General features: G+C 50.0%; 1 protein-coding gene across 1 annotated transcript; it reads right to left on the minus strand.

Annotated features, from left to right (window-relative positions):
• Positions 1–1,493: 1,493 nt before the first annotated feature.
• LOC135299806 (uncharacterized) lies at positions 1,494–14,298 on the minus strand. The gene is made up of 11 exons (XM_064419228.1): positions 14,142–14,298; positions 12,733–12,947; positions 11,728–11,888; positions 10,368–10,414; positions 9,954–10,165; positions 8,252–8,412; positions 7,755–7,801; positions 6,148–6,236; positions 5,034–5,184; positions 3,765–3,926; positions 1,494–1,630 (listed from the first exon to the last, which is right to left on the minus strand). The coding sequence occupies exons 1-11, from the start codon at positions 14,179–14,181 to the stop codon at positions 1,494–1,496; spliced, it is 1,422 nt and encodes a 473-aa protein (XP_064275298.1). The 5' UTR covers positions 14,182–14,298.
• Between the last annotated feature and the right edge of the window lie 11,705 nt (positions 14,299–26,003).

Genomic DNA, 26,003 nt, shown 5'->3' on the forward strand with positions numbered 1-26,003 from the left:
GAGTACTTAATTTAGTTGTGGAAAAGGTTGCCACAGGATGATGTGGCTGTCAAAAGCCTACACAAATCCAAGAGGTGAATAGAGGGGTTTCAGAGTGGCCATTTAAGCAGACAGCCTTTCTGAAATCTCTGGCACATGATGCCCCCCTGGCACTGCTTCCTAGAAGCTGTAGACCAGACCAAACTGCTGTTTCTTGTCACCTCCCTGTGCCTGTCCCTGAGACACAGTCCCACCTGGCTGTTATTGGGGCATTTTCCTTTTTTGTCAGCCCCAGCAGGCAGTTCAGCACTGAGAGTCTGCACTGGCACTCTGGAGCTGAGTTTCCCCTCTGCCATCTAGGCCTCTCTCTGTCACCCCCTCCACTCCTCCTCACATATTCCCCAAAAAAAGCACCAGGATGTCCCAGGAGATTCCCCCCCTGAGCAAGAACTGTTGAAACTCTGGCTTTTCCCAAAACCCCCTACCTAAAACAACCCCCACAACAGCAACGTGTTATTTAAAAGGTGCAAACAACTCTGTCTCTCAGCACTTTGTGCAGGGCCTCAGCTACAGGAAGGAATGTGAGGCATCAGGGCTGCAGCACAGGGCTGGCGACTGATCCCACTGGCACCCCTGAGCATCATCTGGACCCCCTACACCTGCAGAAGCTCTCTGCACCTCACAGGGCACCCATGAGAAATGGGGAAGAGAAAGCAGAAGAGAAAGGACAAAACAAAGGTGACTGCACAAGGAGATGCATCGTGGCAGATTTTTCATGCTCATCCCAGTGTGTATGGAGTCCTTACCCCTGTGTGAATGAAGCATCTACCAGGGAGTGATCAAAAAGACATTAAAAAGAAAACCAATATCACCTAACATTTGTAGGGTTATCACCTCTGGGCCTCCTTCTGCCTGTGTATAATTTTGGGACACATGGTGAGTATTGACAAAACATCTCAGGCCCATATGAAGCAGTGAGAAGGAAAAAGTTGAATTCCAAAAGTGCAAGATTCCTAGAGGATTTCATTTCTTTTTCCTTCTCTTCTGCCATGAGCCCTTCAGGAGTAATGAGAGGCTGAGGGACTGGACAGCACAAGTCCCTGGAGGAACTCCCTGGAGCTGCTTCTGGGACTCCCATGCAGGAGGTCACAGGGAGACGCTGTCACCTGCCATTGCTGTCAGCAGTGGGGGCAGAGAGGAATCTTACTCAGTCCCACTGGGCCAGTGGCCCAAGGCACCCAACTCTCTACACTCAAAACTTCTGCCATCCCCTCAAGGTTTCCTTTGCAGCTCCATGGAACAACAGGCAAAGCGAGGAAGCAGCACGGAGCTGCTGCAGCTGGAGCAGTGCTGCAGAGCAAGGCCAAGAAAAGGCTGCTCTCAAATCTTTATCCTCTCACTGCTCTGGAGTGCCCTTTGTCCACTCTGGGCTCTCGGGGGCTCAGAGGTACTAGCAAGACACGATTCTAACCTACGTTAATGCCAAGAGGGACACAGAGTGAACAAGGCCTTTCTTACCAGTCATCGCTGCCGAGCAAGGAGAGTGCCTCCAGCAAGGAGTGCTGTGGGTCTGGAGAGGCTCTGTCCTTCTGCCCATGCCCACGGAGCGGCTCCTCTCGGCGCGGGGCACCAGTGGCCGTCTGCGAGGTCACTGCAAGGAGAGGGTCGGCCATGGGCGCTGCGGCCCGGGCAAGGCACCCCGCCATGGAGCGGCCTGCAGCCCCATCTCCCAGCCAGGGTTCCCTGTGGTGCCAACTGGCACTGGCTCAGAGACTTCCCTGCTCTCTGGCTCCTGGGGCTCCTTGCTTTCTCCCAGCCCCCCAGCTGGGCACAGCTCCAGGCTAAACCTGACAATTGCCCCGCAGCCCCAGCTCCCCAGGGCCACAGGTGCCACGGCCAGCGGCAGGTTCCTGCGCCCGCAGAGCTCCCGCTCCCTGCCAGACAGCGCTGACCAGCAGCACTCGCTACCCAGGAGGGAACCCCTCAGTGCCCCTCTTGTCTCAGCACCCTGATTTCCCCAGCCCTGAGGACAGGGGCCCTCTGCAGCTCCCTGAGGAGAGACCTGCAGCTGCCTGGAGACAGCACCAAGCCAAGCCTGAACAGGCCAGCCCTGCTGGGCCCGGCTCAATCCTCACGGAGCAGCTACCAGGGAACAGCCATACCTGACCCTTCCCACCTGACAGCGCCTCTGTTCCCACGGACTGCAAATATTCTAGACAGCAGGCAGCTGAGTGCACATACATTTTAGTATCCCTACTATTGGGAAGGGAGTACTTTATGGATGTTGTTCTTTCCAAACATCATCAATCTGTACTCTTTCAGAGGTGCACACTGCCTGTATTTCAAAGATGCTGAGGTGAAATTGGTCATCTAATGGATGTGTTTGCAAACTCAGTAGGTTCTAAGCTTTCTCTTGTGGAAAAATGTAATTTCCAGACTAGACAGTTGATTAAAAAGGTTTCCAAATGCACTCTGAGGATAAAAATATGCAAATACAGATCCACATTGTTGGCAGACACACTCTCTTGTTGATCAGTTGACCTGGGTTTGCCTTAATTAAATTTTATGGTAAGGAAAAAAACTTACAGGGTATGAAGAAAATCAGATGATAAATGCATTTCTTAGGAAACCCATTTGTCATCAAAAGCACTGCCAATCAAAAATTTCATGTTGTGCACTAAAAAGCTCATTTTCTAATGTGTAGATGAAAACATTTCAACTGTCTACAATGATGGAGTATAAATATTGCACAGAATCTTGATGAACTGCCCTAGACTTTATAGGGTTTTTGTGCTACCTTGCATGCTCTCACAAAGTATGGAGGAACCATAACAAGAGAAATATTCAGACAGGAGCTAATCTGGATGTCACTGAGGTACCCCAGCCACTGACACCAGTGATGTCACTGCAGAAGTATGTAGGCATACACATCTGCATTCAGTATGAATGGAGAGACACCTCAGGCTAGTTCTGGTCAATTCTGGGCATGGAAGCAGCATCACTAGAAAAGAGCATTGAAGTATCACTCCTAGCTGCCATCTTCTTATCTCACCCTGCTTGGGATCACAGCACAGGCAGGCTCCCCACAAAGGAGAGACAGGAGCCACTAGGGACTATCTGCTGTGTATTTCCTGCAGGCAGCAAACAGCCTGGGAGCAGCAGGCAGCCCCTCCTGGTGTCATCGGCTGCACATGGCCGCTGTATTTGCTGGGTGACACAGGAGGCACTGCTTGTTCCCTCTTGGCACTGCAGGCTGTGGGATGGCAGCAGCGAGGAGCCTTCAGGCACTTCTGGGAGCAGCAGCAGCACGACTGCACCAAGCTGCTGACTGCCCTGCAGAGACAGCCCTTGCTGGGATAGCAGAAAAGCTGGCTGCAGAACTGGACAGCAGCACAGGCAGAGGGCCAGATGGTGAGTGAGCAACTGATGGTGGTGGTTCTCGCAGGTGCACGGTGAGCACACCCTGGCAGACTGCCCTGCAGCTCACCCTGCAGCCACCAGTGCTGCCTCCTGGCACCAGTGCTGTAGTTTGGACTATCAGGATGGGCAAAAGCCAGAGCTCAGGCCTTTACACTACTTGATTCAGCTCAACTTTCCAACAGAGCTCTAAGAACCACTGCTCCAGCACTCCCAAGCTGGAGTAACTCAAAAGTAGATTTGCTGTTCATTCTCAGGACAGACTATGGACCCAAGATCCCAGCTGTGCTGGCTGAGGCAGGAGGCAGTTTGTACTCCTTGTGCAAGGAAAAACCTGTGTGGAAAAAGCTGCCATGGAGCAGGCTTACCTGAGGAGCTGCGTGGGAAGCTGCCATCCCCATGGATGATGGGCCTATTGAGCAGTAGGGACACATTGTCCTGCTTCTTCAAGACCTTCTTCTTCAAGGCACTACCAGGGTGTTTTCTCTGCACTCTAGAAGCTGTGCCATCAACAGGTGGTAGGCTAAAGTCTGCAGGGACCAAAGAGGAGCTTCTAAGTGCAAGGCACTAGATAAGGTAATGATGGAAAGGGTGAGAAAACTTGCCAGAGCTGGGTAACATCTCTTTGTTATCCCAAAGAACTTCACATATAACAATGGCACACTAATATGGGAAAAAGAATCACAGATTCCTAGAAGAGTTTGGGTTGGAAGGCACCTTTAGGCACCATCTAGTCCAACACCTGTGAGCAGGGACATCTTCATCCTGATCCGGTTCCCCAGGGCCCCATGTAAGCTGGCCTTGAACACCTTCAAGGATGGACCAACAACAGCTTCTCTGGGCAAACCCTTCCAGCTTTTAATCCCCTTCCTTTATAAAAAATATCTCTAATATCTACTTTAAATCTACTCTCTTCTAGCTTCAAACCAAATTGCAGCAATGCTTCCCCTAAGAAACAAGGAAACCCAGTACTGCTTTGTTTTTGTTTTCCTGTTCCAGAGGCTGGCAGGGGAAGTTACCAGAGAAAGTGCAGATAACCTTGCGTGCTGCCCTGGGGCTGAGTGCTGCCTCCTGAGGGCCCTGCTGCCGCCCTCGGGCAGCGCTCACAGCCCTGCAGGCAGATCGGATCTGATCCCTCGGCCAGGATTCAGTCGGGAACACTGCTTGCTCCCGGGGCTACAGCAGAAGCACTGCCTGGGGGCTTCAGCACAGCTCTACAGCACCAGCTCCTCAGCAGGGAGTGGCAGGAGAAGGATCTCTGGTGTTTTCATGAGAAGGAGTTGCATTTTGTTTCTTCCAGGTTGCACCCTGGTTGAAAAGCATTCTTTTGGACTCACCTTGCCTGGAGGCTGCTCTCCAGGAGAGAGTCTGAAGCTCTAGTGTGCTTTGCAAGACAGAATTTTCTACTCTGAAAGACTTTCGAGGTGAAGGGGGGAAACTGATATTCTGTTACTGACTCACTGAGGCCATGGGCAAGACACTTCATGCTCCTGTATTTTTCTTTCAGAAACAGAATTAAATCCCAAGCAAGCTTCCACTCAAATGCAAGTGGAACAGTCCCCCAGTCTGACTGCAACACTGTGCAAAGGGCAAGCAAGTGGTCAAAAAGGACCACCACAAGTGTAGCCACCACTTACTTGCTTCAGCTTCATCCCCGGGCTCAACTATCTCCAGAATGGGCTGCAAGGATGTTTTCCTTTGCCTCCTTTTCTTCATCTGTCTCTCCAAAATCTCTGTGTCCTTCCGCTCTAAGTTCTTTTGAGCCAACATGCACAATGCAGCACGGATCTAGGTGCAATGAAAATGTATCATAGACTGTAAGGAGAGACACACAAACCAGACACAACATCTCCTCAGGAGCACAGAGTCCACAGAGTGCCATAGGTTTCAATGCAGCTCCATATCCATTCCAAAAGTTTCAGAGGAATGTCTCCCGTCCTCACCTTGGCAATTACAAACAGCCAGGTGGAACACTTCCGTGCCACAACCTTACACTGCTCCAATTGCAGCCTATGTCAGGAAGCCCTGCTTGAAGCATGAAGGTCATAGGAGTGCTCCAAGACAGAGGAAGAGCTGACACGGCCAGTGAGCAGGCAGTTCAGTTCCTACAGGCCATGGCAGGAGAATGAAAACCATGTGCAATATCCAGCAAGGAGGGGTAATTAGCTGTTGCTTAACACTCATGGCCAGGAATTGCAGCTGTTTCTCACTTCCTGGCTTCTGAAGGACTCAGCTCTAAAGGACTCTGAAGGACTTGGTCTCTGACATCAGGAGACCAAAACGAGGAGTCATGTGAAAACAAGCTGCAGAAACACTGCTGTTAATGAGCAGAAAACTTGAGAATGAGAGGGCCGTGACATACAGCCAGAAAGGTAACCAGGAAAAATCAAACTCTCCCATTTTCTTTTGCAGACTTGCTTACACACAACATTAGAATCTTTGCTTCTCTGCTTCCGAGGATGCACTTTGCCCACTTTCACTGATGTGTAGCTTGTTCTGTCATTCAGAACTTCTCTAAAACAGCCTTTGCACATAAAGAATGCTTCTGGCATGACCTTAGCACCATCTGCAAACCAGACACCTTGGCACCACTGGAAATAGCCAAGCAATTGCTCTCTAGTTGTCAAATATATTCCCAAGAGAATCCACATTGCCCAGGAGAGGAAGACCATGATTTTCAGTGACATTTTGGGCCAAGCACTAAACCGCCACTGGAAAGGAAATCTGCTCATCCCTGTCCTTCTCTCTTACCTTTCCAAACCCTTCCCTCAGGTCTGTGTCACTCGTAAGACCAGGATCAGTGTGATGATCCATCTCCTTGGCCTGGCTCAGTGGGAGGCCTGGAAATGAAAGCAAAGGTTTGTGTAAATCTCTGGCAGATGTCAAGCCCCCAAAACCACAATGCTGGGCAACAGGCAAGACAGGTTCCAGGATTGCAGAGCCCTCAGAAGACACAGACACTGTGACTGAGAGCAGCAAGGTACAATGCCTAGACCCTCTCCCAAGGGATGGGCTACTGGCAGCAGACATGACATTACTCTGCTGGCCAGCAGACTGAAACCTGCTGCATGATGAAGGCCCCAGCCCCTGGATCCTGGAGAGCCTCTGTGTCTGACAGAGATGGGCAGAGATGGAGATTGCTCTTGACAGCAATTTTTATCTGCTCTTATTCATGCTGATATTAGTAAACATCTTCTTTTGGTTCCTAAAAGTCCCAGGTTCTAATACCTGGATGCATTTAGATCAACATTTTCTTCTCTTTGTTGGAATATTTTAGAGGACATGCAAAGAAAAACTTAGCATTGCAGGAGTGTTACCCAAACATGAACTGTGTTCTTGGCACTAGATAATTCATTTTCCCCAAGGATTTTCCTTCTGAACTGTATGAGAGTGGGCCAATTTCGGGCCAGCCTGACTAAAGGCTGATTTTCTAATTGCAAGAAGAACAATGGAGCTCATTCTGAAATACTCTCCAACAGAGCTGTTAGAGCTAAGAGAACTAATTCTTTACATGGCTTCACAGAGGGTAAATTAATACAGCAGCCACGCAGTTTGAGAGGAATCCCTGTCCTAAAACTGGATTCCTTCACCCTGTAGAATGCTTCAGTCAGTAATAAAAGTGAGACAGCTAAGGATTAATGTCATAGGTCATTTCTAGTCCAGAATGAGTCCAGAAAAAATGTCACCTTCCTTACTGAGCAATACTTCTTCCTAGCTGCATTAAGCATTCCAGCTGCACATCAGCAATTAAGGAGTCATTCCAAAGGGGCCGTACCCAGGATTTGCCAGAACTAACCCGGAGCAAAGGGACCAGGGCTTCTGATCCATTCTTCTGCATCAGCAGAATTATTTCTTCAAGTCTTATCTGTCCCATCATGACACACCCAGAGATGGCAGAGGAACAACAACAGTGTCATTGAGGCTTTCAACTTGAAAGCATTGGCTGAGCCAGATGCACCAGAGAGTGCATTTTGTCTGGCACAATTCCACTTGTCAGGGATCAGGCAAGGCAGGGAGGGAGGACAAGGCAGAAGGCATCTCCTCCCCCAGCCTCAGTCTGCAACACTGACACAGGCAGAGAGAGCCAGGGAAGAGATTTGTCATGGTGAACCTGCCATAGGTGGCTTTGGGCCACTCCTGCTCCTGCCACTCAACAATTCACACTGCAGGAATTTTCACTGCACCACCAGAGAACACTCCCAGTGACTGGACTCTGGGAGAGTCCACTGAGCCCGTCAAGCAATTGAAATGCATTTAAAGAAATTTAAAAAAGAATGGGTTTTAATCAAGCTTTCCAAATGTCACCTCTGAGTCAAGACCAAAATGGTCATTTTAGGACAGACATGCCCTGTACCTACCTGCATGTTCAGAGCTCTCCTCCTTGCTTCTGCTGTTGGATCTTGGCCTGCAGAAAATGGAGGACAATGAACATGTGAGGAGGTAGAAAGAGAAAGGTGGGAATGCCTGTACCATGAAAGAAGGAAAACCGCCATAAGATGGGCACTCTGATGAAGGAGGAAATGCAACACAGAAACACACCAGGATGCAAAGCTGATTAATTTTCCTTAAGTTTTCCATTGCGGGAGTCACAGAGAGGTGGCCAAGCTCTGTGTGAAACAATAGCCAAGTGCAGCAGAAGACTCATCCTGAGGTGCTTTGAAGCCCTGCCTCCTCTTCCCCACCACCACCTCTGCTCTTGGCACATTGGTGCTGGCTTTGACATTGTGCTGGGTCATCATAGATGGGCAAAATGCCTAAATACATGGGACACCTGGCTGTGCAAAATAACCACACTTTGGAACGGGAACACACAGGTGAACAGCACACTGCAGCAGCAGCAGACACCTTGGCTTACCTCATCTCCTGGGACTCCTGGGATTCCAGCTGCCGAGAGATTTGCAGAGAGCCCACAGCACTGCCAAGAGAGGGACTTACTGCCTTGCCTATGGGGGGGATCAGAGGTGGTCCCAATAACCCCTTCTTCATATCCCCTCCACTGGAATACAGCAAGGAAGCCTGCAAAGAGTAGAACACAGTGCTCAGATCAAGCATGCAGCCTTGTCCCCATTCATGCCTCAAGACATTTAGATATGCATTTAACTGTGTCCTGGCAGGAAAAGACAAGGCAAACTGATGGAGCAGCTTGGCCCAGGATGGGGAATGTTGACCTAGGAAAGGTAAGTGGTGAAGGAGATCCCAGGACACAGATTTGGCACCTCTCCCCTTGAGCTCAGTTTTCTACATTCCCTGCTGTCATTCACATATTTGACATCAAAATGTTCTGAGGTGCCACTGCCTCCACCTGGAGGATGGGGTGTCCTGGGAATGGGTTTAGATCACTATTCTCTCCCTGCCCCTAAGGTACCTCACAGCCAGTGCTGATCTCCAGTCATGTCCCCACAAGGCCATTCTGCAGGAGGCCAAAACCTGCTCTTCTCAAGCCCCTCATTTCTTCTGCTGCTGCCCTTCCCTCCTACACTTCCCCAGCAGTCTTTGAGCTCAGATGCTGCTGCTGAGCTCTCAGGATGCTCGCTGCTCTCCAGCCCCCACACATCCACCATCTCAGCCTCACTGGCATTTAGGATGTTCAGCAGAGCTCCCTGCCCTGCTGCTCTCTGCAAGGTCTCTGCCTGCCCAAGTTCCTCCAGGGCCCCCATGCCATGGCCAGGAATGGGAATGGAGGCAGCAGGGGCAGATGCACACCCTTTGTTTGTATCCCATCATTTCTAGGCCAGCTAAAGAACCAAATCAGGACCTGTTCAACTTCAGTGAGAGGGTCAATTCCTGTCAGGAAGACACTGGGCCCTTTCTCAGCAAGGCTGACATCAAGTACCCAAGCCTTTGATTGGACATTTTGTCTACCAAAACTCTTGTTCATCTGCCTCCTCCTGCACCCCATGGCAAACCCAAAACAACTGCAGCTCCTGGTCCTGCTGCCAAGGCAATTGTGTGCCTGGGCTCTGGGCTGCTCTCCCCATGGCCACCTCCCACCCCTTCCCTCTGGACAAAGCCATGCCACAGCACACAGCTGCGCAGAAGCTGATGAAGTCTAGAAATAGCAGCAGAGACAACTGTGCAGAGGGCATGGCTGTACAAGTCAAAAGCTGAGACAACCTGGAACTGACTTTGCAGGACTGCCTGCTCCAGCAAAGACCTTGTTCCATCCCAACCAGACACAGCTGACCAAAAACACCACCAAGACATAGACATGGCTCACAGATACCCATAGGTTACTAAATCTAGGACAGCTTGTCCAGATTGGACAACTTTAGCTGCTCTGACTGCTTGTTGGTGTTTTCTTAGCCACGAGACAGAGGAAGAACCACAACAGAGCCCAGAAACCATTCAAAGACCTCTCCTGTTATTGACACATGCTGAGGATATGAAGTCTGCACTCCACATCCACTGCAGAGACAGCCTGAAGCACAGTGTCCAGCTGAGCTCTTCTTTGGCTCAGCTGCTTCCCTGAGGTCACACCACAGGAAAAGATCTCCAATCTCTGCCTCCAGCACATAAACTGAAAATCTACTGCACAGGACATAGTTTGGTCTCCTTACCTTATAACTTTTTCCTTCTGAACTCTGCTCCTGGTGTTTTCTACTGTCATTATCATAGCCAGTGCCACTTTGCTTGTTCTCTTTCTCCATGCTGTACATTTTATTATTGTTAGAAGAAGGAAAGCTGATCCTGATGGGAGGCAATGGCTTTGAGGGAAGGAGCGAAGAGGGACATGGTCGGAAAGACTTGGAGAAAATGAACCTAGTCATGCCTGCAAAGTGGAGGAATTTTCACTGCACCACCAGAGAACACTCCCAGTGACTGGGCTCTGGGAGAGTCCACTGAGCCCATCAAAAAACTGAAATGCATTTAAAGAAATTTTTAAAAGAATGGGTTTTAACCAAGCATTCAAAATGTCACCTCTGAGTCAAGACCACAATGGTCTTTTTAGGACAGACATGCCTTGTACCTACCTGCATGTTCAGAGTTCTCCTCCTTGCTTCTGCTGCTGCATCCTGACCTGGAGAAAATGGAGGACAATGAACACGTGAGGAGGTAGAAAGAGAAGGGAGGGAATGCCTGTACCATGAAAGGATGTAAACCTTCTTAGCATGGGCACTCTGATGAAGGAGGAAATGCAACACAGAAACACACCAGGATGCAAAGCTGATTAATTTTCCTTAAGCTTTCCATTGCGGGAGTCACAGAGAGCTGGCCAAGCTCTCTGTGAAACAATAGCCAAGTCCAGCAGAGGACTCATCTTGAGGTGCTTTGAAGCCCTGCCTCCTCTTCCTCACCACCATCAGTCATTCCTCAACTTGCATCCTAACTCCCCAATTCTGCTGTCTCTCCTTTTGGAGCCAAGTGGCTCCTACAGCCACACTGAAGCAGCAAGAGCTGCTCAGCTGAGACACGAGACTGTATGGAGGGCAGCTACTTTTGTACAGGTGCCAAAGCTTGACTTTGCCTGCTCGTGCCTTAACCTGGTGACAGTCTCATGCTACATGTGGTCAGAGCACTGCTGTCTCCCGAGAATGCTATGACACCTCCTGGCTCTTTCAAGAACAAAAAGGCTTTTTCCAACTCAGCTGCTAGGGGAGGATATTCAGGTTGCACTTTAAAAGCCCTCCCAAAGATTTCCAATTCAAATTATACTTCTGTGTCTCCTTCTTTATTGTTATCACTTGGATAAGCTTGACAGCTACATTTTCTCTCCCATATCCAAGCCAATATCTTTCCATCAGGTACGGTCCTATAACTCTTGTCTACCACCTTGCCCTCTTTGATCTTAAGCCCAGATCAAAATATTAAACATTGATCAGATTATACATCTATACCCCAAAACTTCTCTGGCATCTCATTTCACAGTGGAGGCCCAGGCACAGAGAAATTATTCCTAATGTTTACAGAAGCAGCACCTGAATTTGCAGACCCCTCTCCAGTAGCCAGTATTGGCCCATACATAATCTCATGGGTGCAGAAGTTAACAGTCAAGAATGACAGAATTCAAATATCTGCAGGACCCAGACCCATGCAATTCACTTCCCAAATAAGAGCACACCATTCCAAAGGGAATCAATAGCCAAGTGCAGCAGAGGACCCATCTTGAGGTGCTTTGAAGCCCTGCCTCCTCTTCCCCACCACCACCTCTGCTCTTGGCACATTGGTGCTGGCTTTGACATTGTGCTGGGTCATCATAGATCGGCAAAATGGGGAATACACAGAGGTTTGCCTAAATACATGGGGCACCTGGCTGTGCAAAATAACCACACTTTGGAACGGGAACACACAGGTGAACAGCACACTGTAGCAGCAGCAGACACCTTGGCTTACCTCATTTCCTGGGACTCCTGGAATTCCAGCTGCGGTGAGCTTTGCAGAGAGCCCACAGCACTGCCAAGAGAGAGACTTACTGCCTTGCCTATGGGGGGAATCCGAGGTGGTCCCAATGACCCCTTCTTCATATCCCCTCCATTGGAATACAGCAAGGAAGCCTGCAAAGAGTAGAACACAGTGCTCAGATCAAGCATGCAGCCTTGCCCCCATTGATGCCTCAAGACATTTAGATGTGCATTTAACTGTGTCCTGGCAGGAAAAGACAAGGCAAACTGATGGAGCAGCTTGGCCCAGGAGGGGGAATGGAAAGGGAGATGGTGAGGGAGAGACCATGGCACACATTTGGCATCTCTCCCCTTGTGCTCAGTTTTCTAAAAGAGTGGCTGCATTCCCTGCTGGCATTCTCATGTTTTACATCAAGGTGTTCTGAGGTGTCACTGCCTCCACGGGCATTTTGGATGTCATGGGAGAGGCTTTAGATCTCCTTGCCCCTAAGGTACCTCACAGCCAGTGCTGATCTCCAGCCATGTCCCCAGAAAGCCATTCTGTGGGAGGCCAAAACCTGCTCTTCTCAAGCCCCTCATTTCTTCTACTGCTGCCCTTCCCTCCTACACTTCCCCAGCAGCCTTTGAGCCCAGATGCTGCTGCTGAGCTCTCAGGATGCTCGCTGCTCTCCAGCCCCCACACATCCACCATCTCAGCCTCACTGGCATTTAGGATGTTCAGCAGAGCTCCCTGCCCTGCTGCTCTCTGCAAGGTCTCTGCCTGCCCAAGTTCCTCCAGGGCCCCCATGCCATGGCCAGGAATGGGAATGGAGGCAGCAGGGGCAGATGCACACCCTTTGTTTGTATCCCATCATTTCTGGGCCAGCTAAAGAACCAAATCAGGACCTGTTCAACTTCAGTGAGAGGGACATTTCCAGTCAGGAAAAAGGTCTGAGAGCTCTGCTGACAGCACAGAAACTGAAAATTGACCACACTGCACTTAGCTTGGTCTCCTTACTTTATGTCCTTGTCCCTCTGAACTCAGCTCCTCTTCTTTTCTCCTGTCCTCAGCATAGCCAATGCCATCTTTCCCATTTTCTTGCTCTCCGCTGCATATCAGGCTTGGCTTGGTAGAAGGAGAGCTCTTCTGGATGGGAGGCAATGGCTTGGAGGGAAGGAGCATAGAGGGACTTGCCAGGGAAAACCTCTTGGCAAGAGGGTAGCCAGACAAGCCTGCAAAGTGGAGACACAAAATATAAGTGAAACCAAAATGCAAACCTAAAGCATCTGAAGTTCCATATCTCATGGGACACATTCCCTGCAAACTTCTAATTAGCTGCATAGGGAGATATGCTCCTGCTGGCAGGCACTTGAGGCAGACCAGGGGAAAACCCTGATCCACTTCCACAGGGCTGCCACAGGAGCACCCTGGCCTCTGGGCTGCCCTGGGACAGCAGGGAGCCCAGAGCCCTGTGCTCTCCAGCAATGGCTCAGCTGCACATGCACCCTCCTGCTCCTCTCCCTGCCCCACAGCTGAGCAGCCCTCCAGCTCCACAGGCACTGGCAGCAGCACAGCTCATTGCAGGGGCACATGCAGGGCACAGCTGTTCCCTGGCAATGTGCACAGGCTCTCTGGGCTGCCACAAGACCCTCCCTCCCACTTGAGATTGGCCCAGCTCTACCCCCTCACCTCTGTGTGAGGCTGAGCCATGCTCACAAGGGAAAGAGTTAGGTGAATTCCCACCTTTATCATTAACACATCTAATGGGTGTGGCAGTCAAGGGGAAGAATTTTTAATTTTAGAGAAAATTTATTTGGGTTCATTTTTCATGGAACTAGCCTGCATTTAATTCCTATGAACAGTATGAAGCTGGCAAGTCAGAAGGGAAAAGGCAAAGGCTCCAATGATAAGAGGAGAAAATATTCCTTCTTCAGTCTGGCCTGTGAATCGACAGGAAAAACCCACACAGCTGTGACTGCTATTTCTGTAAACCACCAAGTCCTGTCAGCAACAGGCAGGCCTTATTGGTGTTTCTGTAGCACTGTAATACCATCCTCAGGGTTGGACCTGACCAGCAAGCAGAGGAAGAATGGGAAATTTATCTGTAGTGAGACCCGACATTGATGGCAAGGAAAGCAACAGGACTTGCATCTCATGACCATGTCCAGTCTGTGCTCAGCTGTGGCCACAGTCCCTGTCCTGGCTGACAGTATGAGTGATTTGGCTGCTGTCAAAAAGGAGAAAGCAGAGTAAACTAATGACAGAATGTTGTGATGCCATGGGCATCCTTGCAGGATCATCTCTATCTGTCAGCCACCTACTCTGGCCCATAGCCAGCACTGAGCACCATGGAGCAGTTTTCCCTGAAATATGGTGGGATTGTTTTTCCATTTGGCTTCAGCCTTTCAGCTCCTTCCTATCCTCACCTTTTCCTTCAGAGGTTTTTCCTTTTCCAGTAAACTCCATCTTTGAACCCGTGCTTCTGCCTGGCAGAAGGATCTGGGTTTGAATTTGGGAGCACTCTCAGTGTAGCCAGTGACAGGAGCTTGGTGCCCAGCCTCAGAACAAGGCCGGGTGACTCCGATCGCCAGCGCTCGGCACAGAGAGGCAGAGCCAGACGCGTCTGCTGCCGCTGCGGCCGTGCCAGCCACAACCTTCACAGCCTTCACAGCCCCAGCGTGGGGCTGCCCCTTGGTGACACAACAGCCCATGGGGCTGCCCCTTTGTGATGCAATAGCCCGTGGTTCTCTCATTTCCATGGCTGCAAAACCCCACCCCAACTCCATCCCTTTCCCTTCCCTTCCCAAGGGCAGCCAGCCTTAAGCCCAGCCTGGCCACGCCTGAGGGTTTCACACTGTCTAGGAAGTAAACCCTCTCCAAAGCTATTTTTCAAGTCCTTTATTTCTGGAATTCCCACTCAGTTCTGGGTTGCAGCTGGTTGGTGTGGGAATTGGTTAATTTCTCTTCACATCAAACAAAGTGCTGGGACACAAACAATGGCACCAGGCGGTGGAAGTAAAAGCAGCTCTGCACTCCCCAGTAGATGAGCCCACAATTCAGCTGGCCGATAGCTTTAGGGAACAAATTGACCATCCAAACATTCCACTTTTGCTCTGCTTCATTGTTCCAGGGGTTTATTTCCTGCTTTCTTGATTGCAGAGACATCCAAACCCAACATAAACATCATCTTCCTCAAAACATTTCTGACCCTGGCAGTTCCTGACAATTCAAAATTTTCTTCATAGAAATAGCACTTGGCAGGTCATTCTAAAATACTCTCCAACAGAGCAGATAAAACTAATCATCCTTGATTTGGCAGAACTAAGCCTGACCCACGGGACACGTGGGTCTGATCCCTTTTTCTGCATCTGCAAAATTATTCTTCAAGTCTCATCTCTCTTATCTATTCAAAGATCTCTGCATTAGATGCCCCCAGTGTTCAGTGGGCCAACATGACCAGTGTACCTGTAGGGTGTAGATTGGCCATGAAAAGTTCACCTTCATGGTGGCAGGAGTTTATTCCTGCTTTCTTTCCTGCAGACACACCCAAATCCAACATTACAACACCTGCCTCAAAGCAATTCTCATTTGGACTGTCCCTGAAAATTCAAACCTATGCTCAGAGTGTTTCCCTGTCCCCAGGGACAGGCTCCAAGGCTGGGCTCTCACCTGCATGGAATGAAGAAGAGCTGCTGCCCTTGCCAGCGGCTCCGGGGTCTGGCAATCAGCGCTTTGAATGCAGCTTTTGTACACACACTGCCTCTCTGGGCCAAGCGGCATTCCTGGACATTGGCAGCACCTCTGCAGGCCAACATCCTCCAGGCACAGCTGCAGGAATGAGATTGCAGCAAGTGATGGCTGAAGGAGTCTCCAGGCTGCAGCAGCCCTTCACCTCCAGCGGAATCATCTTGTGCTGCCGTGGGAGAAAGCAAAGGGAGTGACAGGCTCTTTGCATATGAGGGTCTCCTCCATGTGCTGCTGCTCTCTGGGCTGATACAGCTGCTGGTGCCCTCCCCTGTAGATGTACCAGGAGCCTGTCTGGAAAAATAACACTGCCAGTGCCAGTGCCAGCCACCCATCCCTGCCATGGCTCTGCCCGCAGGGCATCCTGCCTACCAAACTGCTCCAGTCAGGTGATGTCAGACACCATCAAAATACATTCAAACTATGCATTTTACACATTCTTTCCAAATTGTGGCCATGCAGTCCACATGCTGGAGGCAGACTGCTCTTGGCAGAATGGGGGAAGCCCCAGCAGCTGCTCTCTCCATGGCTGGATGGCCATGGCAGCAGAGCCAAGTCTCTCACCGTGCCCACTGCTGTTGGGTCCCAGTGATTTGGACATGTTCTCACTGAACTCAGGCTTCTGCTACAGCAGTATTGTGCCTTCACACATTTGATAACTAAGAGTTGGAATGGCAAGGACTCGTTACAAGAGCTACCAAATAAAAGGGGAGGGAGGGGGTGAGTGAGTTAGAATACTTTGCTCCTTTTTAATACAGGCATACCTGGATTGAAGCAGGGACACTGGGCTAATCGTACTGGGGACTGGTTTGTAAGCCTTGTCTCTAGCAATTCCCACCAGTCTGCAAGCATTTTTTAGTAGAAAGGGGTAGATAAGATTTTACCACACATCCATGAGCAAGTCGGAGCCAGAACTCCAAGTGCAAGACAAATACTCCCAAATCGGCCACCCATGGGGAAAGGAAGAAGAAAAGCAGGTGAAACAAGTGCCACTGCAACTGAATTGCTTGCGTTCATCCCATGGTCCAACTTTTGTGGACAAAAGCTCTTCAATTCAAACACACAGCTTAAGAGCAAGGATTTCAAGTGTTTTGAGAGCATTTAAAGCCTGATTCCTATTACTTTCAAGGAAAGGTAGATGCTAAATTCCTTAAAAACTGAAATATGGGTCTAATTGGGACTGCATCCTCCAAATCAGGAATGGAGGTTTAGAATTGCAGAACTGTTTCCATTGGAAAAAACCTTTAAGATCATAGAGTCCTCCCAATAACCTGTGACCACTAACACAGCCAAGGCAACCACAAAAGCATATCCCAGGAAATGTTGGGAGATTAGACATCTTTCTTGTCTCCTTTGTTTCTCCAGGAGCCCCTTGGCAGGAAAAATACCCACATGGGCTTTATCTGACTCCTTTCCAACCAGCCTTTCCCTCACTCCCAGGTCTCATTTGCTCTGCAGGCTTCACTAGCTCGCTCAGCTCAGAGGAGCTCTCAGAGGAGAAAATGCTGCCTGGCGTGGGGCTGTCTGATCCCTGTCCCATCTTGATTCCATCTGCCTCCTTCCCTCTCCCATCAAAGAGACCGAAGGATCCCCCACAACCCCACGGTACTGCAGCAGATCCCGGGCACGTTCCCTCCTCCGCTCCTTGGTGGCCCTGGGGAGGCTCCAGAGCCCTCCCTGTGTGCGGGACAGCTGCTGCAGCACCGCTGCGCCTGCGGGCCAGCAGCGCCCAAGGAGCAGCTGCGCAAGTTCAGAGTCTGAAACAGAATCCTCAGTGCACACAAATGACAACTGGCATTTCAGGGGCTGGCAGGAAAAACTAAATCCATCTGCTCGCTGCCCCTGCTAGCCATGGCCACGGTGATGCAACTGGAAGAATTGCCCCTGCCCAGGAAGCTCTCAGGTAGAAGAGAGGAGCAAAAGCCACGCGTTTCTGAGCTGCTAGCTCCCAGTGCCTCAGGTTTTCCTTCCAATTTCTAAAGGCTTTGGACTATTTTTACTGTTTCAACCCTTGTTATGTGCTCCTGTGAACAAGTAAGCACTACAAAGCCTCTCCCTCAAAGCCTTGAGGGACTGTCAAAGCAGAACTTGTTCATGCTCTTTTCTCCTGGTGATTTTATAATCCCATACAGACTCTGACAGCAAACCCGTGCTAGAGGAAAGATTGACCGTGGAATCATAGGGTACTTTCTGGGTGGGTGTTTTAATCTGCTTTTCCAGGGCCTTGGGCTGAGCAGGGTGAGGATCTGGGGGATTTCACAGAAGAACTGGCACAGGACATTGCCATGACACAGGGGCAGGGAAAATGTATTGGCCGTTTGCAGCAGAGAATAGAGAAAGGCACTGGCCCAGGCAGCTGCTGCCATGTGGGCACAAGCTCTGCTGCCCAGGAGGGTCCCGTAGTGCAGGGGTTTGCAGATGGACACGTAGCGGTCGTAGCACATGATGGTCAGGAGGAAATACTCTGCTCCCATTAAGAAGATAATCAGGAAAACCTGAGCAACACCTCCTGCACAGGAGATGGTTGTGGTGTCCCAGAGGGAATTGTGCATGGCTTTGGGGACAGTGGTGCAGATGGAGCCCAGGTCGCTGAGGGCCAGGTTGAGCAGGAAGAAGAACATGGGCGTGTGCAGGTGGTGGCCGCAGGCTACGGCGCTGATGATGAGGCCGTTGCCCAGGAGGGCAGCCAGGGAGATGCCCAGCAAGAGGCAGAAGTGCAGGAGCTGCAGCTGCCGCGTGTCTGCCAATGCCAGCAGGAGGAAGTGGCTGATGGAGCTGCTGTTGGACATTTTTTGGGGCTGCACATGGGGACCTGTTCATGGAGAAAGGACAGTGAAGATTTAGAGGAGATACCTGGAACCAAAATCAAAGGCATTTCCCAGACACCCTCCTCGGTAACACACAGACACACCATTTCGTGTTCAAGAATTCTGCTGGTTTTTTTGCTAAGATCCCCTGTATCTTTGCTGCTGTTCTTGGATATCAGAAACCCTCAGCATTTCTGCTGCCCTCAGGTGGAACAGAGCAAGTTCTGTTAGGTTAAGTGATGAGTGAAGAGTAAGGGGAGATGGTCTCTCCTTCTGACCTATTGAGATTTTCTCTGGGCTTTAGCCTTTCTCAGGTGGAGGGTGATCACCTTCCCATGCTTCCCCTAAAATGTCACCAGGTACTGCTGAGAGGAGATGGATCCACCACAGCCCAGCTCCATATCTGTAGCCAAGGACTCACAATGCTTGTTTCATGAACCCAGCAGCATTTTCAGTGTCAGAACACCTCTGCATTTCCTCATTAAACTTATAACTCAGAGATGCTCTAGGACAGTTTTGCACCCTGGGTTGAAGCTCCCAGCTTGGACTGCAATCTCAGGGAGACTTCCAAGTGTCTTTATGCTGGCACTGGATGAAGGGAGATGCAGCTCTTTGCCTGGCTGCACTGACATCATTGCCCAGAGCCGGGCACTGGGCACAGCGTCACCCTGAGCCAGCTGTGCCCCCTCCCAGAGCCCCCAGGGCCAGGCAGCTGCTCCCAGCCCTGTGCTCTGCAGAGGGAACTGGGCCCAGGGCTGCAGAGCTGCCCCACGGCTCTGCTGCAGCTCTGCCTGCACAGGAGGGGCTTCACACCTTGGAGTCCCGGCCCTGAGGGCAGAGGCTTGGCTGGGGGACAGGAGGGAGGGGGCTTGTTCAGAGGGAGGGGCTGCACTGCAGGGGATCCTGAGGGCATCTCTAAACTCTCCCTGCCACAGCATTGCTGGCTTTTGTTTCCTCCCATTGCCTGATCATCTCTGCTTCCTGGAGATTTTCCTCCTGCCAGTGTTTCCCTGTGCCTGATCTCTCCCTGTCAGCAACCACAGACCCCAAATCTCTGTGCACTCTCCCTGGCCCTACAGAACCCTGCCTGTTTGCAGGACACTGGCTGGGGGCAGGTTCTGTTTGCAGCTTGGAGAAAGGACAGCTCAGACTGAGCCTGATGGCTCGAGCAAAGGTGATGCTGGTGCTGTCCATGGGCAGAGTGGATGAAAGCACATTAGGGATCTCCCGTGAACCTAGTGATCACTCAAAGAAACAGTTCAGATGTCTCAGACAATTTTCAAATTTCATAATTAATAATTCATAATCATCCTATATTGTTCATTCTCCCTCCTTGCCATTATTCAGTAGTAGGAAACTGAATACAAAGTCTTACGAAAATTTCTGCTTTTTTACAAAAACCCTTATTTTGGAAATATTCCATGACTGATCAGAAGCTCTCAGCATGTCAGAGTTTCATGAGCATTTCACCTCCCCTGCACCAAAAATACTCAGAGTTGTACTCACAGGGTCTGTAGGCATTGGGATGTTCCAGCTTTAGGAGATCACTCCAGGAGCTGCAGCTGCATTGTCCTGCAGCCAGAGGTTCCTGTGCCAAGGGCTGGCAGTGATTCTGCCCCAAGCACTTCTCAGCACCTTCCCAGCCCTGACTGATTGAAGCTCTCTGTGCCTCTGGGCTGTGCCCAGGCTGGCTGCAGGCAGGGCCCCAGCCCTGCTGGGCTGGCAGAAGAGCTGCTCATCAAGAGAAATGTGCTTTTGAAGTTCTTCTTGCTTACCAGGAGCTGCCTCTGTGCCAGGAGCCCGGCCCAGCTCAGCAGCACAGACACAGCACAAGGACTTTAATGACCCTCTGGGGCTTTGTGCTCAGGCCCTAAACATCAGTCCCTCAGAGGCAGCTGAAGAAACCTCTCCAGAACTGCAAGTGAGAATCCAACTCCAAAGTTCCTTGGACTTTTAATGGGTCCCACTGAGGGACACGACTGAGAAAGTGTCCCCAGGCCCCAGGCAGAGCAGAGAACTGGAGGCACTGATGACAGGTGGGGACAAAGAGAAGCCAAGTCTTGGTGCCCTGGGGCACAGCAGGGTCTGTGCCACCAAGGGCTGGGAGGGGACACCTTGTCCTGAGGCCTTGGGGCCTCCTGGCACAGCCCCAGCCAGGCTGGGCACTGTCAGCCCCTTGTCCTGCCCTCAGCATCCCCCCCTAGCCCACATCCCAGTGGCCTTAGGGATCTGCTGGAAGGAATCCCTGGGGAGCCTTGTTTAGGAATGGCCCTGGGGGCTCCTGAATGCTCCCAGGGACTGCAGGGTTTTCCAAGGACTTTGGGTTTTGCTTTTGCCTTGGAGTCTCTGAGAGCTTTGTGCAATCATGGCCTCCAATAATCTGCTTTAAGGAGTCCCTTGAGAGCTTTCTACTGACATTCAGAGGGGCTCATTAATGCTTTGAGACACTCAAGGTGTTTAATGTCCTTTGGATTCTCCTTTCCACACTGAGTCTCTAAGAGGCTTTTGTGCTATGCTGGCCACCAATTCTCTCCTCCAACTAGTACATGAGGAGCCTGTGTTGGAGAGGGACCTCAGTGGGACCCGTTAATGCCTTGAGACACTTTGGGTGTTTCCTCTGACTTGGACTCCTGGAAAGGTTTGTGCAATGTCCTCTTAGGCCATGAAGTTCCAGGGCTCAGCTCTAAATGCACCACAGGGCTCATTAGGATAAAGCAAGTCCTGCCAAACCATGGCTCTGCCTTGATTTCCCTCCGCTCTAGTGCAGTTCATTAGGAGGGTTTCCTTTTTCAGTTATGGAGAAATATTTCAAAGAGCTTCTAGGAAGTATGTATTCCTATTTTAAAGGGTGTCTTTTATTGCTGTTCTTATTACACAAGAGATGATTGCAGCATTCAGTGACTGATATTGATCCAGCAGGGACTCTCCTAAGGAGCTCTGGCCTGCTCAGAGAAGCTGTGCCTTGAGCTCTGACCCAGTGTGGACAACCTTGCTCCACATTCCCCAAGCCCATTTTGTCTCTCCTCACTCACCTGGCACCTGCTTTGCTCAGAGAACTGGCTGTACACAGCCAAAGAGGGTACAGTTTCTTTTATATTTTGAAGCAATCTAAAACTCCTGACTTTCCCCATTGAAAACAGACATCCTCCTCAAGTGTGTGCCAAGCCCAAGCTGCCACCAAGGAGGTTCCCCTTCCCTAAGGCAGAACCCTGGAAGGAATGTTTTAGACACACAGGAAGTTCTGCAATAAACACAAATCCAGAGTTTGCTCAGGGCAGAATTAGACCAACTCCTGACGGACAGACCAGCTTTGAACTCCTTGCAGCTGAAAGCTCTGAGCTGGGAGGTGTGGGAGAGACCCAAGAGTGAGGGAAGGGAAATGCAGAGCACCCAGCAAGTGCTTCTGTGCAGACAGGCTGTGGGGAAGGGCACTGCAGAGCTGCCCTGGGCCAGCTGGGAGGGTGGATCATCATCCCAGTCTGCACTGGGCCATTACAAGACACTGTTGGATGGACACTGCACCGACCCCAGCGCGCCAGCCCATTGCTCAGGGCTGCTGTCACTGCCCAGAGCCAGAGGGGATCCCTTGCTGGGGGCTTGTGCCATGGCCACCTGCCCTGTGCCGCGCTGGCCGCTCAGGCACCAGGAACCAGCAGCAAAGGGCACTGCCAGGGCTAAAGGCCAGCTCAGCCAGACAGAAAGGGGCAGTGCTGGCACTGTTTCCATGGCAGCCCTCACTGGGGGTGACACCTGGGTCACCTGTCCTGGCAGCTGCCATGAAAAGCCCTGGCAGGGACTGAGGGCGCAGACACTGGCACTGAGACACTGCTGGGCCGGGTGCTGAGCACATGGCTGAGCACGCAGAGATGGTTTTGTTCTTGCTGAGCTGCAACAGAGCCAAGGCTTGTCCTGCCCCTCCTCCAGCCACGCTGGGCAGGGGCTGGGGCTGTGGGGGAGCTTGGCAGGGGACACAGCCAGGACAGGTGACCCCAACTGACCCTGGGGATACCCCAGACCACAGGACATCATGCTCAGTGTATGAAGTGCGGGGAACAAGGAGGAAGGGGGGAATTTTGGAGTGAGGGTTTTTGCCTTCCCAGGTAAATCTTAGGCAACAGGGAACCCTGTTTCACCAGCGGGCAGGGTCAGTACCAAAGACACAGACACCAACTTCAGGAATCCTGTAATTTATATAATGCACAGCTGCAAAGAATTACAAAAGGATAATCTCAGCAAAGCACATAATCATTAGCAAAGAATTACAAAAGAAGCTCAGCAATCCATCCAGTCTTTACTAACAAAGATTGCCTGCAGTGATTAAAGAAAGATCCATCACCAGTTACCCTCAGACTTTACCATCACCCAGATCCACACATCAGCTGGGGAAGACAAGGACTGCAGAGCCACTCCCAGACACTGGGAATTCCTGCATGTGCCTCCACCTTTGCAGGCAAGGAGTCTCCAAGCCTGCTGTGAGAGGACACAGCTTTTACACTGTCAAACAAACAAACTGACATCACTGCTAGGGTAGGAACATCTGGTTTCATTCTCCTGTTTGGTTTCTCCCAAAGCCTGGCCAGGGCTCAAGGAGGAATCAAGGGAGTTGACTTTGATCCTTCACCCCCAAACAAGGCCAGATGGGGCCTTGTCTGGTTTCTAAATACAGAAAGAGAAATCCATGTTTTATCAAGGAACACATCCACTGATCATGTTGTTAATAATGCTTTGTTAGGGAGTGGATACAAATATAACATTTGGTTGGAAGGTTCATCTAGAGATGAACTTTGGGCCTGTTCAGGCCTTGATCCCAGCCTGTTCAGGCCTTGCTACTTGGATGGGTCCGGAGAGCTACAATGAACTACTAGCTTCATAACAATTATTTCAATAGCACAGTTTAGATTTAGATATTAGGCATAAAGGCATCTCCCCTTGTGCTTCAATTAAGTGCTGTTAAATTTCATTACTCAGAGCTATTCACGTTCCTTTTCAAACATGCCTAAAGAGTTGCTGTTATTCTGTTATTTATCAAATGCTCTCTTTTCTTGAGACTGTCTCTTTTAAGACAAGTCTCAATACTTGACTTCCCAGCATAAAGTGTCACAACAACTTGAACATGGAATGTTAGAGTGCACACCAAGTGCACACACTGCAATGATGAGGGACACTGCCACAAATGCATTTCACAGCAGCCTCCAATTTGGCAGCCATGAAGCTAATCCCACCAAGAAGAATTTTCTTCTTTCTGCCACTCTTCTCCTGCTCTTTCTGTCAAGGTGATTGCTGACTGTTGGCCTTCTAACGCATCACTGACAGCAGTGCAACATTCCTGTCCCATGACAGCCCAGGCTCCTCCTTGGCCAGCAAGCAGATAATCCAAGGCCATGCGGTTCTGTGGAGTCCCCATTTGTGTTTGTTGGAGCCCATAGGATGTGCTTATTGGACATTTTAACAGCATCATTTGCTACTTCTAATAATCCATCCAGTCAACTCCACAGGACGGGGCAGCACACATGGGGCACAGGATGAACCAGAATCTTTTGCTTTCTGAAACCCAAGGCACACCTTGGGAGGCAAATGTTCTCTGGGCTCCAGGTCTTCCTTGTGGTTGTTGCTGAAGGACCCTAAATGGTGGCCCTGCAGTCAGGAGTGGGGTAACACTGACACTGACCAGCTCCAGCAGCCCAAGTTCTACTGACATTGGGAGTGATGGTGAAGCACAGAAATCCTCTCACACTGTGGCCTCTGTAACTAGAACAGGCTTGGGTTTCTCCTGAAGGGAAATCTTAGTGAATCCTGTCAAACGGATCATTGTATTCCTGTGTTTTCTTGAACTGTCCCTTCACTGACAGTTACGAGTCAGAGCCCACGGACTGAGTTCTGGCCACCCCACAGGGTGGGCCCTCCAAGGGAACCCCATTCCTCCCAACTTCAGCTGAGAACAAACACAGAAATTAGTGACATGGAGTACTTTGACTACCCTGATCTTGAAATTTTCAGAACTAATCATTAAATTTTGATGAACTAATCCCTTGGTGAAACACCGGAGGTGTTTGTGGCAAACAAAGATTCTGGCACACTATCAAGGTACAACTTACAGACATCAATAGTACTTTAGTGACACTGCTCTTAATTTTTTCTCAATCTCATTTCAGTAAGGAACAATAATTGTGTTGTCCATGGAGATGGAGCCTTTTCAATTCCAGAACAATGCCTCCAAAGTCCTTTGCTGTTCAGCTTTACCATGTTGTCTGTGGCTAACAAGGCTTGGTGGGGCCCTTTCCCCTTTGGCTGGAAGGGGGCTGAGTCCCAGTCCCTGAGGGCAACCAGGCTCCTGGATGGAATTTGTGTGCAAGTCCCTCAGTGCCACAGCAGCTTTCACAGGGAGCCCTGTGGATCAGAGCATTTTCCAAAGGGGCCGTTGCGGCAAACAAGGAGATTTGGTCTGGCAGGATGTGTAAAACAGTATCCTGTAATATCTACTTGTTCTCACACAGAATACTTGGCTGCAGGGACATTCCCATTGTTCCTGCCCAGGTTTCAGGATTCAATATTGTATTTCCTAGGAGCTGCTCCTTCAGCTGCCTCAGGAGGGCCTTTTGGCCTCTGGGCCCACACTCTGGCTCCATTGTTAGGACTGCTGCATCCAAACCCTTTATCTCCACAAATGGTAATGACTGGAGGTGGATCTCCATTTTTCACAATCGTGCTTAAATGTGCAATATCAATAACTGTGCTACCCTGTCATGGGGTTGAATAATCCAATCTTATTGACAATTGTTTAACAGAATTACTGTAATTTCTCCTTTATATTCAGCATCAATGCCTCCTTTCCTCCTGCCATGACATGAACATTTTGCAAGACCAAGCTCCAAGCGAGCAGTTACCAAACCCAAGTGTCCTGGAGGAATCGGAATTCCTCTCTCAGTATTGATAGCTTTCATTTGCTTTGGATTTATCCTAATTAATTCCAGTGCATGAAGGTCCAGCCCTGCAGCCTCTGGGCTGGCCCTGCCAGGGGCCATCACACCCACAACAATTTCCCAGGCAGTCCAAGCCTCACTGCCCATGGTTGTAGTTGCAAATTGGGTGCAGCTGTGCACAGCCAAGGGTTTCCATTTCCCCAGTGGGCCACTGTTAAGGGTATGGAGCACATCTGGGAGATGGGTACTCCATGGGGACAGGTTCCCATCTCCTCATTTTTTGAACTGCTCTTTTAACAACCCCTTCACCTGTTCAACAAATCCTGCAGCTTGAGGATAGTCTGGTTCATGAAAAACCCTGCAGTCTTAATCACGGTATTTTTCACAGTAACAGACAAAGCACTCTTCATCACAGTATCAGCAAACCCTGTAAAAATAGACAATTTCATCCCCTCCTCCTTTTTTCATTGTATACAATCTCACAAAGTTTACCTCTGACATTAGGGTTCTGGCCAATCCTTTTCTGTAGAGTGTTTAATGTTACATCCCTGAGCAGCCAAAGCTACCAAATTAGTATTGCCAGCACTATTTCACATTATTACTATTTTATACGTAGATATAGATATTGATATAGAAATATAGATATAGCTAGATAGGTATAAACATACATATAAAAATATATATATCAATATATATATTAAGGCCTTATTATACTAGAAATATGTACATAGTTGTTTATGATATTAATATTTCACTTGCACAAATGCATCGGAGCTCAAGATTAAAACCTTCTTCTGTTGCTCCATGTGGGAGCATT

This window comes from Passer domesticus, chromosome 4 (assembly GCF_036417665.1).
Source record: "Passer domesticus isolate bPasDom1 chromosome 4, bPasDom1.hap1, whole genome shotgun sequence".
NCBI classification, from domain to species: Eukaryota; Metazoa; Chordata; class Aves; order Passeriformes; family Passeridae; genus Passer; species Passer domesticus.